This window comes from Leptonychotes weddellii, chromosome 3, assembly GCF_054177405.1.
Source record: "Leptonychotes weddellii isolate Sample4059 chromosome 3, ASM5417740v2, whole genome shotgun sequence".
Lineage (NCBI taxonomy): Eukaryota > Metazoa > Chordata > Mammalia > Carnivora > Phocidae > Leptonychotes > Leptonychotes weddellii.
In genome coordinates, this window is record NC_138371.1 from 78,307,248 (window position 1) to 78,321,916 (window position 14,669).

Here is a 14,669-nt window from a genome sequence, read left to right on the forward strand (position 1 = left end):
TGTTTCATGTCTTACATCCAGTTCATCAGCAAACCCTGCCGTCGGCCCCTTCTCGTCGCCTCCAGCACTACCATCTTGACCCAAGCTACCATCACTTCTTTTCTCTTCCCCTGACTGTTCTCCTGTCTTCTGAAAAGATTCCTTCCAGTCTGTTTCCCATGCGGTAGTCAGCGTAAAGTTTTCTGCTACTAAAAAGCAATAAAACAGCTCATGAAATACATAAACAAATGTAATAGAAATATAAGAGGTTATACAAGAAAATTTTTAAACTTTATAGATAGATGAATATAAGAGTCATGAGCTGGTTGAAGATACTGTGACACATCACATCATGAAATCTGTTAAAAACCATATTTCAGAAATAATTTTTAACATAGTAAAACGGCATGTTAAGTATTAGAAGCAAAAGAAAAAAAAATCTATGTAGTTAATGGCAATAATGTATATACATTACAAAGTGAAAAGAATAAAAGTGAATATACCCAATATGCATGTATAACTTTGTCATTTCCCTTCTTAAAAATCCTCAGTCTCTTTCCCATTGCTCTTACCATAATATCCAAAATTATTTTCATAATAAGAGCTTTTCTTCCAAAGGCTTCCAAATTTCCTTAGCCTCTTCTCTGTCCACTTTCTCATTGAACAAATTGCTTCAGCCTACTTGCTCCTTATTCAGTCCCCCCACCTGCCAATTTTCCTTTTGCCTTAGCTACTTTATTTTCCATCTTATGTCCATCATTTAACATAGTGCCTTGCAAATAATGGATGTTCAACATATACTGGCTAAATGAGCACCAGAATGAAAATAGTGGCTATTTCTTTTTGGGGGGTGGTTGCAGGTGATACTCACTTAATTTATATTTTTTGTACTTAAAACATTTTCTGTTGTGAACACATGCTTTCTAATTATCAGGAGGAAAAAGAAATAATGCCATTCCAGAATTAGGTAGGTGAAATTCAGCAAGTCAGGAGGAACTTAGAAATTAGGTTATCACAAGCAGGTCAGGGGTCTAAGAAAATCAGTTCAGTGAGGAATTGCATTCAGGTATCATGGGTGAAGTGTTGGATTGAGGAAATCTGGTCCATTCACAGCTGTGCTTTCCCATACAGTACCCATTACTTTATAGCTATTTCATTTAAGCTTAAATGAATCAAGTTCAAGTCAGTTTAAAATTTAGTTCCTCCATTGCACTAGCTACATTTCAAGTGCTCCATAACTATACGTAGCTAGTTGCTGCTATATTGGATACTACATACAGGTATAAAACATTTCCATCATCACAGAAAACACCATATCACAGAAAGTATAGGATCTAGAATCCTAGAGAGTCTATATCAAGGAACAAGAACCAAGATAAGCAGCAATGGAACAACAAAGACTTTGGTAATGAGACTGAGCAACATGAATCTAGACAAGGAGTTTAGGTATTGAGCAAGGAGACACAACTGGAAGAATGGAATTTACTCTTTTGTCAAAGGCCTACTGAAGCCCTGCAAAGAATTATTTAAGAATTCAACCCAAACTAGGATCGTGTTAAATTGTGTACTATATCTTTTTATGTGATAAAATTGCTAAATGGTTTTGTGGGGCAGAAGGGGCCATTGAAAAGATTTCATGGAGCAAGATTGAGATAACTTAGTTCATGAAGTATTATTACTAGATTGCATGGTGGTGGTTGGAATATTGAATGTCTGGTTACTGTTTCTCATTTCACTGCCCTTCCATACCCTTTAAGATAATAAAAGTATGCACTGTGATAATAGTGGTCCCATTCCTACAGTGCTTAGGTATATTTCAGCATCTCTTTTTATGTATTGAGAGAATAGAGTAAAAGCCAAATAACTAGTTTATTCAAACTGAGCCAGCAAGTATAAAATCTCTAATTTTGAATTTCATTATGTTGAATGATTTTGGATTCCTTAAGCAAATATGACTCAGATTGTAGATGTAGTGTGTATTGGAAACAATTGAAACGTGTATGGATACAACCCCACTACAGAATGGTGTTAATGTAGTTGGAGCACAGAGCATTTTGGTTAGACGATTATAATAGCAGCTTACTTAATACTTTTGGTGAGATGGTATAAGCTAATGATATAGCCGTTAATTTGAATTTACCAGACATTTTAAATATAGGTTTCTCTTACAGAGACAAAAGTTGCAATTTAAAGCTCTTTGGTGGTCTAAAAACAGCTTAATTCTGTAGTAGCATGGGAATAAGTATTAATACAGCTTACACAGTGATTGTACCATGTCATGTTTGTGAAAGATTGCACAACCGCTTTCTCTGGTTTTTATGTTAATTTAAAAATATTAAACATAAAACCTTGTAACATCTTCATGCTGAGATAAACTGTTCAATTTAACTTGTGCTCGGGCAGCAGCTGTCAGGAATTATCTTGTTCCTAGTGGTTTTTGCTATCACCTTGCGCCCTTTCCTGTCAGAGACACAGTGTGGGATGATAAAGCTCACCTTGTTAGGATTTATTGCTTAAATAATACCTGACGCAAGAAGAACATTGGAAGCCGAGGGGTTAGCTGCTGATCGAATGAAGCCATTCATTGTATTAACTTTTTTTTTAATTGTTGGAAGGGGGTAAAGTAAAAATTGCCTATGAATCTTACCTGTGTTCCTTTCGTGGGCATATTCATTGCTTTTTTTGGGGGGGGGTGCCCTTGACTTGAGTATTTATGGAACTGCTTGTTGTCCAATTTACTGTTTTACAAGTGAAAAAATAAAGAAGAAATGTTTTCCCAATGCTGGAGATAATTTCCACAATTTAGAAGTAGTGAGGGCTATTTCAAGATCAGTTATAAAAATAAAATGATTTTCTTGTTAATGATTGAACAAACTGAAGGAAGTGTTGGTGTGGGCCATCCCAAATGGTTAATATTATGAAAGTCATTGCGGTTTCACTTCTGAATGTATTACATTCTTTCATTTAGGAGGTTTTATTTGGAAGGCTCAGCTTTAGATCTGGATTCCTTAATTATGGATCAGCTAGCAGGTAGGGTAAGGAGAGGAGGTGTATGGTAGGAGTAGAGTGAAGGACTCTCCTTGGCTAAACATTTGCTACAGATGGTCCATCCTGAGGATAATTCTCATGTTGGAAATTAACAATTGGATTATGACTAGAAATACATATATAATGGGTTTATTGTTTATGGAATGTGTTTTTCCCTTCTACTCACTGCCATTTAATGCATATTTCCTCAAATTTATGGTTTTGTAAATGTATAACTGAACAACAATTGGAAGACTAGATCACTGAATTACAATATACCATTAATTTAGATTAATCAATTGTTAACATTTTATCCATTTTTATCTCTATGCAAATATATACATATGAATATTTATTATTAGTAGTAGCCTTTTAACTGAACCATGTAAGAATTAGTTGTAGACATGGTGACACTTCACATGTATATAATTCATTGTGTCTCCCAAGAATAAGTATATTCTCGTCCATGACCATAATAAAATTATTACACTTGAGAAATTTAAGATTGATAAAAATGTACAGTCTTATATTAAGTCCATATTCAGAATTTTTGTCCTTATAATGTCATTTATAACTGTCTTTTCCCCATCTAGTATCCAGTCAAAAATCACACATTGTATTTTGTTTTGGTATCTCTTTATTTTCCTTTAATCTAGATTTTTTTTCCCTTTACGACATTGACATTTTTGGATATCAAGCCCTGTTATTTTGCAGAATATTTATCTGATTGTCTCCTCATGACCAGATTCAGGTCAGGCATTTTTGGCAGGAATACTACATTGGTGATTTGTATCTTTGTCAGTGTACCACATTGGAAAATACATATCACTTGTCCTATTATTGTTCATATTAAGTTTGATGACTTGGGTAAATTGATGTCTACCAAATTTGTCCATTAAGGTACCATTTTTTCTTTGTAGTTAATAAGTAATATGGGGGCTGCATTTAATGAATTTTTCAGCCTTGTGTGTGAAAAACATTGAGCTTGCTCGGGTCTCATGATTAAGAATGAGTAATTGTTTGCAGTAGTGTTGTATGGAGGGAGAGGAGGGGATATTTCTCAATCATTAGACTCACAAGTCATCATCCATTTTCTTTTAAGGAAAATATTGATTGAGATTAATATTTCATTGTTCCCTTTACTAAGGATCAGATTTGTAGATAAGCAAATATCTTCATATTTCAGAGTTTTCAATCCAAGCTTTAGAAAGTCTTATACTTGGTGGTGGTGGTGGGCATGTTTTTGGACAAAATATAGTATTTTTTATCATAATTTTTCTCCTTGCTTTAGTTGAGTACAGACAATTAAAAAAAAAATAAATACATCTCCTTTGTAAGATTTTTTACTTCAAAGCACTAAACCATGGCATTAATACAGCAGTGTGGGTTTAAAGAGAGATCACTGCCTTTTGGTCTTATGTGCCTTTTTTAGTCCATGAAGAAGACACTTGAATTCCTATTTATGATATATGCACTTACCATGTAATCATTCTTCTTATGTGAAAGGCTAGTGCTGCAGATCATATAAACACCTGAAGTTAGCCATTTGGCTTGTCAGCAAGGGAGAATTTATAGTAGTTGTAATCATGGTAATAATAAGTATGATATTTTATATTTATTAAGTACAGAAAAAAGCATTTGTAATGTAAGTGGTCCGCAGCCAATTCATATCTGTGGTGTAATGAAAAGTACTTCAGGCTTGGAAGACCAGGAGTCTGCTTTGCCACTTTATACCAGTGTGATTCTAGAAAAAAAAAGAAGAAAACAAAAAACTTAACCTTCTCGAACCTCATTTTTTAGAATGGGAATTAAAGCTGTAAGGGTCAAGTGATGCTACATTATGTTATAAAGGTGGCATTCCATCAAAATTGTGCCATCTAAATGTCCTCAGCCGTTCAGGGAACTGTAATTTGTCCCTCTTTTGTATCCATATGTGGTACACCTTGTTAGTGAAACATTTCCAGGTTGTCCTAGATAGTTATTACTCTCTTAATTGTTTTTGTCACTGTTGCAGGCAGCATTTATCCTGGTGGGCTCTCTTGTTTCATCTTTTCTGTTCTTCTTGGTTAGACTCTGGCACGCAGTAGGCATTTAGTAAATATTTGTGGAGTGAATGGGTGAATAGACACTTTCATTTGTAAACATGGTAGGTAAGCTTTCAGTTTCCTTTTTTCCACAAAGATAAGGAATCAGCTTTCTTCTTCTTTTTTATATTTATGTTTTTATATAAGGGGTTTTATAGATTATACATCCAGTGCCATTAGCAGTCCAGTAATGGAGAATAAAATATTGAAAAAAGAAAAACACAAAATATTGCAGAGCAGTTTAAAAAAAGGGAGGGAGGAGGGACAGTGAGAAAACATGCCAAGAGAAAAAGACCACACTCGATAAGTCTATTGCATAAATCAAAAGGGTTTATGTCATAACATGAACATGTGCCATTCCTGCTCGTATATTGAATTTCAGTAGTTTGTTGCATAAAGAAGTGAAGTGTAATGAAACTGGCAAGCAAAGTATTCCCCAGTCAGCCTTATCTTTGTTCCATTTGTCCTTCAGATAGCGCTTTTCTTGCCTTTTTCAATAAAATCCATCCGGCTTTTTTTTTTTCTTTTTTCTTTTTTCTTTTCTTTCTTTCTTTCTTTCTTTTTTTTTTTTTTTTTTGCATCTCTCAGTAACTGAGCTGAGAAGACCAATGAGATTTGGGGCTTTTATAGTTCTTAGCAGCTGCTTTTTAAGAGATCAAAACTTAGAATGCTGCTACATGGTATTAAGGCTTAACTATTGATGTGTCCCTATAGGGGATATGTTTTTCTTGGGGTAGGAAGAGGGAAAAGGGGAGAAGGGTGAAGGATGACCACTTCAGGCATGCTTGGGACAGTAAACTTTAATTTCCTTGTTTCCTAGGATCCTCTTTGCAAGCTCAGTGCTGAACCTGACCGAACTGGCTGCCCTTCGGCCCGACCTTGGGAAATTGAAAAAGATTCTGTACTTCCATGAGAACCAATTGATATATCCTGTCAAGAAATGTCAGGAGAGGGATTTCCAATATGGATACAACCAAATTCTCTCATGGTAGGTATAGAATGTATCATTATATTTAGTCCTTTACCACCATTTTCTTTATAGATAGTTAGCTTTTAAATCTGGAGACCTACTGTACACTTATTTTAAAAACACCTTAACGTGGGGGCGTATGTGTAAACATACCTTCCACGGTAGTAACTGCTTGTGCCTTTGCAATATATGTATATAGAGGAGAACAGCCAATCCTTTTATAAAATACTCACAGGTAACAATCTAATTATATGTTGAATTAGTTATCTGACTATTTTCTACAACATTTAAAATAGAATCACAGTGTTGACACGAGACCTTCTTCCCCCCTTGATTCCATCATGTATTGTTTAAGGGGTACTTTTAGAAAAGAGCGGTTAGTCAAGTCTCATTTACCAACCACTTTCAATATATATAGAAATTTATAGAGGAAGAAATAGAAATTAGAGCATAATAGAGCAAGGGAGTTTTGTCCTCTTTTTTTCTTATTGTTTATAAGAGAAAACTATGGAAAATGAATCTTTAGGTGGTTGGGTTTTTTTTTCTTTTCCCCTCATTGAGTCTTCTGAAATTGCACAGCCTTAAAATACCATGACATTTCAAAGGTGATGGTCCTTCTCTGTTGTTACTTCAACAAAGTGTATCTCTTGAAGCTTAGTTAATGAAAGAAGTTAATATCAACTCTGAAACGGTTTTGTGATTGGATCCTACTCACATAACTGTAGCAATCAAATAGAATCAGGTTGGCTGTGATTGGGTACATCTTACTCACCTTTTTAAAATAGTTATTAGCAGTTGGGATTGATGGTGTGTTTAAACAGACTCCCAACTCTTACAAGCATATTCCATAGCTATATGGTAATATTTCTGTGTTTTGAGCATTTCGTAAATGTTTTCCTGCAATCATTTTTACAAGCTGCTTCAATTGTGAAGTAGCAGCACTATCAAAATAGAGTGGAACTGCTTCACGTCAAATGTCTCATAAAAACGCAACCGTTTTAAAATTTCATAATAAAATTAAAATACTTTATTTTATATTGAAACAGAGAAGGGAAATATGTTTTAAAAACAAAAATAATATTTTGTGCTTTATCAATATGGAAAACATTTGTAATATTCTTTTCATTTCTTGAATTAGCATCATTCTTTTCCCCTGATAGTGTGTGTTTATTACCCCTGAGAAATAACTGGGGAAAAAAATTAAGTCTGTTTTTCCCTTTATGGGTGGCTTTAAAGTTAATGGAAGTTACACCCACTCATATCGGAGCTGAAATGCATGAGAAGAATATTTCTGTAGGCTGTCTTGGATCTTTAATTTAGCATAGACTGGGTTTTTAAGAGCGTAAGTAGTTGGGTTGCCTGCCCTGTGAGGGCAGATGTCTATAAAAAAATTTTAGCTCACTGCCCCTCATCTCTCTATTTTATAAAAGATTGTTTTTGCTCAAAAGGAATGAGACTATAAAAGCCCGTACATGGTTTTCCAGCGTTGCTCTTCTCAGGAGGGTAAACTGATAGACAAGCTCGGAGCGAAAGAAGTAGACTCAATCATTGGTTGGACTCTTAATGAGAAAAAAATGGTTTGCAGTTGTCCAGAGGAAAAATAAGAGTGTCAGAAAGCAGTCCTGTTTCAGATTCTCTTTGAAAAGTATGAGTCTTGCTTCCTCAAATGTTTCTTTAGTTTTCTTGCTGACTTCTGCTTTTGTGGGCATTGTTGGATTTCTTTCTTGACCGATTGGCAGTTAAGGACTTCAGAGGTGACTGACCTAAACACTCACCTTAAATAGAGGTTTCACTAACCCTCTGACTTATGAACAAATGTCGTAACTGTATATTATGACCTGTGGGTCGCTATTACAATATGTGACATATGGTGAAAACAGACTAGCTGTAAAACATCCTTCAACTTTTCGTCTATTATTATATTGGCTTCTTTATTGCTCGCTGTTGTGTCAGCACTTCTGTGACGTTCTTTTGTATTATCCGTGCTGTTACCACCCCTACCCCCAAATTTCCCCGAAGTTGCAACCAAAAAAAAAAAAAAAATACTTGTAGGGAAAAGCAGTTTTGCAGGGGAAGCATAAAGGTGGCAGTTCAAAGTTCCTTTTGTAGGCTTTTCCTTCTGCTGTGCATTAATAATAGAAACTTTGGCTGTCCTCAGTAAACAGGAGATTTGCTATGGTATTCCTATTCTGTAAGCTCTGCCTCTTCATTTGTGTTTTGCTGTCTTAGGGACTTATGTGTCTTTTCCATTTTTTGATTTATCACTTTTAAGGTGAAATAAAACTAACTACTATTTGAGTTTATATACCTCCTCACTAAAACATTTGTGTGCATTTTACTGAGATCCAGGGACACTGAGACACTGAATCATTGCTTAAAGCAAAGAGGGCCATTTAAGAAAATCAAACAATTATTTATTAAATCAGTTTTTTGACCCATAAAGGGGACATACTACATATTCAGGTTTTATCTGGCTTGCTCCTAGTTACCATTTGTGTTCATTGGTCTTCAAGAAAATGTGTTAGGCAATTCTGAACACTGTTGACATATTTATGACATCTAAATTTGTTATCACATTTCCTTATAACAATGTATTTTAGATTATTTGTATTTAAAAAATATTAAAGTGAGGAACACAATCTTTCCATCAAAAGTAATAGATAGTATTATATTTATTTCATTTAATTCTGAAGGTGCGTGGTGTTGTGGTTGGTCCTTCTTCTTTGACTACCCCAAATATAATATAATAGTAAAATAAGTTACTTGTAGAGATCCCATATAATCCTTCCTGTAGAGTTCTAGAACTTTAAAAAATCTAATGGTTTCTTGAAGCAAGGATTAAACAAGAAATAGACTTTAACCACATGTTTAAAGGTATTCTTTCGTGTGAAATAGCTTTATCTGAACTAGTCTCCTTGAAGGTACTGAAAAGTATGGCAGATGTTCTGTTCTCAGTAGTATGGTGTAAAACGGTGTATATCGCTGACATAGAAATCACGCATGGGTATGTGGGCCACAAAGAAAAAGGTCCTGCTGTACTTAGTGTTGTTGATAATACAGAAAGTCCTGACACTGCAGAAAAACAAACTTTGTTTGAAGCCTCATAAGATCCCAATACATCATTTAATTCCTCCCTTGCCTTTCCTCCCTGATGCCAGCAATCTAACTTACCATGATACAATGGGAATGAAACTAACTTATCTGTTAGAGGCAATTTAATAAATACCGATGGGAAATGCAGAGTTCTTTGCAAACCCAAGTACAATATAAACTCTGATTAACACAGAAGTCTTGTTCTTATAAAAACTAACTGTGAATGAGTGTGGGTTCATCTTTTGCATTTATCCCTTCCCTTTCCAGCCTGGTGGCTGATGTGGTTGTGTTCAACTCGGTTTTTAATATGGAGTCATTTCTTACCTCTATTGGAAAATTTATGAAGCTGATTCCTGATCACAGACCCAGGGATCTGGAAAGCATCATCAGACCCAAGTGCCAAGTTATTTACTTTCCCATCAGGTTTCCTGATGTGAGCAGGTCAGTATGCTTGACTCCATTTTTAATATTGTGTCATAAATTATTCCCCAAATGTATAGAAATCGGTGGTGTTCTTGCCAATTTTAACTTTTCAGCGTAAGCATGTAATTAGAGAATCGAGTTCTATTTCACCATGCTGTGATTTACAAACATTTTAAATAATCATGTGTCCAGCCGATCCCTGAATGGTTAGTTCTGATACTGAGTTCATCCTTTCTTTAGTGTTATTTATTGGTTTCCTCAAGCAAGCTGCTTTGGCTTTTTTGACACTTACTGTTTTGTTTCTTTATTTGTTGTTTTGTTACAGAAGTCATTGTCAAGCATATCTCTCAACCTTTGCATTCAGCTTATGCCCATTGGTTTATATGTATATAGCAACTGTTCTAAGTAAGTCAGTGTTAAATTTCACCGCTTGGGTTACTTTCGTTTCCCGTGCTATTTTCTTCCATTTTTTTTCCTTCTTCCATTTTTTATTATTTATATTATCTTAATAAAGAGGTCTTCTGTATTAGGTTACAAATGTACTTAATTGCCATTTCTCTTTCTCTGTTACTAAGGACATTTTTTATTACCCTTGTTGCTGGGCCCACCCTGAATTAGCAGTGAATGATGTGGCTCAAAGGGAACATTCTCAAATTCCTTTTCACTTCTGATTAAACCTAGCAAAACGGTTTTTCTTACCAGTAGGAATATTTCTCCCTTGTGAACAGAAAGTTTACTTCAGTGGGACTCATACTAGCTGGGGATGCTGCTGTTTGTAACCGATGATGTCCTTAAAAAGAGTTCAGGGACAGCTGTTTCTTCCCTGTCCCTGAAAGGAAGGCAGGAAACAATTTAATGTCTATGCATGTTATGCAGGAGGTCAGCATTACCCTCTGTGTTCTCGATTTCCTGAGTGCACCCAGATTTTGCTGTGGGATCTAGTGCTCATCAGCACTCTTAATGCTGATATATTTGAGTGTTTTACTAGTTAATATTTCATTGAAGAAAAATCTGCCTCATACCACATCAAGTTAGTGAGTCATAAAATTTAAGTTAGACAACCTTGCCCAATTCTTACTTTATGGAGTTCAGAAAGCAGAGGCCCAGAGAAGCAGAGACTGGCTTGTACTCATACTGCTGATTATTGTCACAGACTGGATTAAAGTTTAGACCCTATGATTTTTTAATTCGATTTTCTGTTTACTGTTCAAGCTTCCTATCACTATAGGTCATTTGTGAAAAACATTGAATCATTTATTTGCAGTTTTGACAACTGTCAGGCTAAGTGAAACTAAGATCAAAATTGATTTTCAGTTATATATGCATATATAATGTGTATTTATATATATATGTGTGTGTGTGTATATATAAAATATGTGGGATGAGAGAATTTCAACTTCTGGAAAATATAATTGTTACACTTTAGATCTGTGATTAGTTAAAACACAGTTTATATTTTAGGTCATATTTTTAAAATACGAACTTTATTTTTTGACATGTTTTTAAGGTTTTCATATAATGTATACTCAAAATGTACATCTTTAATTTAGTAGGTGATTATACTACATCTTAATTATTACCATTATAGAATTCCAAATAAATAATACATTTTAAAATTCATTTGCATCTGATATATTCCTACAACATCATATGTTTAATACACCTGTGGCAATTGAATAGTTTATGAATTTGAACTATATTACCATAAATAAATCTAGCTAAATGGAAAAAGGTTAAGAAATATTGTGGCCAAGATAACATTCATAAGCAAGGTCTTAGCCCAGAGTGTTATTTGAATTATTTTCAAATGGTAATTTGCTTTATCCAACCCAAACTCATATAGTGTAGTAAGTGATTATTTGCATGAATGACAATCATTCTAATGCCTGCAGTCCTAAAAGAGTATTATTTTGTTGAGATGTTGAAAAATATTTAGTAATTCCAAAGGCAACATAACCAAGATGATTTAAAAAAAAAAAAAACAACTTTTGCATGCTTCTGCCTTTCTCCCTATATAAATATTGTTTGGTCATGGCAAAAATAAATTTAAGTAAAAACAAACTAGAAGATATAATTAAATTATTAATACAATGTGCTATAATAGTGTATACTATAATGGATATTAGTCAGAGAAGGGGAAAAGCTGTATTTCAGCAAAAAATATGAGAATTTCTAAAGTTGTTAACAGTTAAAATATAGAGCACGTCAATCTACATAGGACTTCAGTAATATTGGGCTTTGTGGCAACTGCTGTTACCTGTTGCCCTCCTCACTCCTTACTGCCTTGCCTTTCTCAAAGACCAGAAAAATAGTTGCAAGAAAGAATATCACTTGAAACTATCATTATATGTATTTGGGGCACCAGGGTGGCTCAGTCAAATAAGGGTCCGGCTCTTGGTTTCAGCTCAGGTCATGATTTCAGGGTCGTGCAATGAAGCCCTGTGTTGGGCTCCACGCTCAGCAGGGAGTCTGCTTGAGAGTCTCCCCCCCGCTGCCCTTCCTCCTGCTTATGCTCTAAATAAATAAATAAATAAATAAATATCTTTTGAAAAAAGAAACTATCATTATATGTATTAAACATTTGGGGATGGGAAGCTCTTAAACACTGGAAACATACATACATGTATTTGAGTCTTGACTACCACTTACTAGCTCTGTGACCTATGTAAGTGTAATGACCCTGAACTTAGGTTCTTTAATATTATGATTATATATACTTTATCATCTCATAGGCATTGTGTAGTGACTAAAGGAAATAATGCACATGCGAAATGCCTAGCATAGTGCCTGGTATGTAATAGCCTCCCCAATAAAGACTACTTCATCTTATTAATTTCCCCACTCCCATTGTTATATAACCCATCCATGTGCTTCTGGGTGCATATTCTTTTTCTTCATACCTATTAATATGGATGAACTGACTTTGCTTCCGTGTGAGGTCTTTGCCTCCACAAGAGTCCATCCTTCTTGCATACCTAAGGACTACTGTCCTAGCAATTTGTCCTTCTCTGTTCTGCATCATCAGTTTTCCTGTCTTCTGGGTCATTACTATTAGCATAAGAAAAATGCCATTTGTTTTACATCTTTAAAATAGTTATTTCTTGATTCCACTTCTCCCTTCTGCTACTGCCTGTTTTCTTTCTCTCTGTTAGTAGCAAAACCTCCTGAAAGAGTTGTTTATACTTGCTTCCACTTTTATTCCTACTGTTCTCTCTTATAGCTACTCCACTGAAACTGTTTCTGTCAAGGTTACTGATGACTTCCATGCCTCCCTAAATCCTGTAGTCAATTCTCAGTGCTCATCTTACTTAACATATCAGCAGCATTTGACACACTATGACACATTCTTCAGTTGGTTTCTAGCAACACACAGGTTGCTACTTCTCAGGCTTGTTGCTGGTTTCTCATCATTGGCCTGGCTTTGAACTTCAGACTGGCCTTTAGCACTCTTAACACTTAAGGGGTTGATGGAGGAAGAGTCCAGGATTGAAAGGAGAAGAAAAAAGAGTCAGGAGGTCAACATTGAGAGAATTATCCTCTGGAGCAAAGGGAAGGGGGTTTTAAGAAGATGGTCAGTAGTGAATTCACAGAAAAGTAAGGTTAAATAATAATATCATTGAATTTGACAATTAAAGGGTCAGTGGTACCCCATTCTGCATTCTGTTAACTCACAGAAAAGTTTCATGTGTTCTTTCTGGTAGCCAAAGAAAGTTAGGATCCAAGTCTGGGTGAGATCTCTTTCCTTTCCTGTCTCTTTGTCTCTCTCTCACACACAGACAACACACACACACACAGATTCTGCTCATTTTGTGGATGAAAGCACCAAGGTTCAGAGAAGTTAAGTGTCTCCTGGTAACCACACAGCTAGATATCGACAGAGCAAGAACTGGAACTCATATCTCAAAATCTCCATCCCGTGCTCAGCCCACCACTTACTGTGAATGCAATTTCAGAGGTCTTGATTATCTGATTTCTCAGCTGACAGCAGATTAGCAGCATCACATTGGGGGTGTGATAAAGTCAGGCTCACTGACAGCAGTAAAAAGTGACAGCTGACTGACAGCTCGACAACAAGGGAGGAGAGAGAAACTATTAAAAAAAATATATGAGAAGTGAAAAAGCATAGCAGCCTGGAGCCATTATATGGCAGGGCAGGCAACTGGGCACATTGAAGAAACCTTGCAGACATTTCTCCACGACTGTACAGTTTGTACATCACAAGGATGACTGTGATGTATTTAAAAAGATGAAATGATAGCCAGTAAATTCTGTGTAAAAACGAAGGGAAATGCATAGCTCACTTTTGGCAGAAATGATAAATAACAGCAAATGAAGGTAGACCTCATGCCTCACTCTAGGATGTACATGAGCCGTATTCACCTAAAGGAAGACAGGAAACATCTAAACCCTTCCCATGCAGTGGTAATATCTATAAAGCTTAGGTGACCAGAGAATATTTCAGGAAACTATCTTTTTTAGATCTTCCTGATTGGAGCCATTTTATGGACCAAATCTCCCTTTGCTGCTGGGGAGCATACATGGCTCCTTTGGTACTGAAGGCATCCAGGCCTGCCAGATGATCAGTGGTCAGCAAGACAGATTTTGCAATATTAATACCATGGTTGCCCTGTTTGGGCTGCTGTAACAGAATACCATCGACTGGGTGGCTAATCAACAACAGGAATTTATTTCTCATAGTTTTGGAGCCTGGCAAGTCCAGGATTAAGGCTCTTGCAGATTTGGTGTCTGGGGAAGGTTGGTTTTCTATGTTTGTGCTATGTTCTTACATGATAGAAGGAGTGAGGGAGCTCTCTGGAGTCTTTTTTTTTTTTAATTTTTATTTTATTATGTTAATCATCATACATTACATCATTAGTTTTTGATGTAGTGTCCCATGATTCATTGTTTGCGTGTAACACCCAGTGCTCCATGCAGAACGTGCCCTTTTTAATACCCATCACCAGGCTAACCCCTCCCTCCAGCCCCTCCCCTCTAGAACCCTCAGTTTGTTTCTCATAGTCTCTCATGGTTTATCTCCCCCTCCAATTCCACCCCCTTCATTTTTCCCTTCCTACTATCTTCTTCTTTTTTTT

General features: G+C 35.7%; 1 protein-coding gene across 16 annotated transcripts in view; it reads left to right on the plus strand.

The window, feature by feature from the left end:
- QTMAN (queuosine-tRNA mannosyltransferase) overlaps positions 1–14,669 on the plus strand; it is a 380,429-nt gene that overhangs the window by 181,892 nt on the left and 183,868 nt on the right. For all 16 annotated transcript variants that reach the window (XM_081814519.1, XM_081814527.1, XM_081814513.1 and 13 more), the window contains 2 exons: positions 5,911–6,078; positions 9,421–9,594. In XM_081814519.1, the coding sequence (XP_081670645.1) occupies positions 5,911–6,078; positions 9,421–9,594 (342 nt within the window). The remainder of the gene's footprint in view (positions 1–5,910; positions 6,079–9,420; positions 9,595–14,669) is intronic.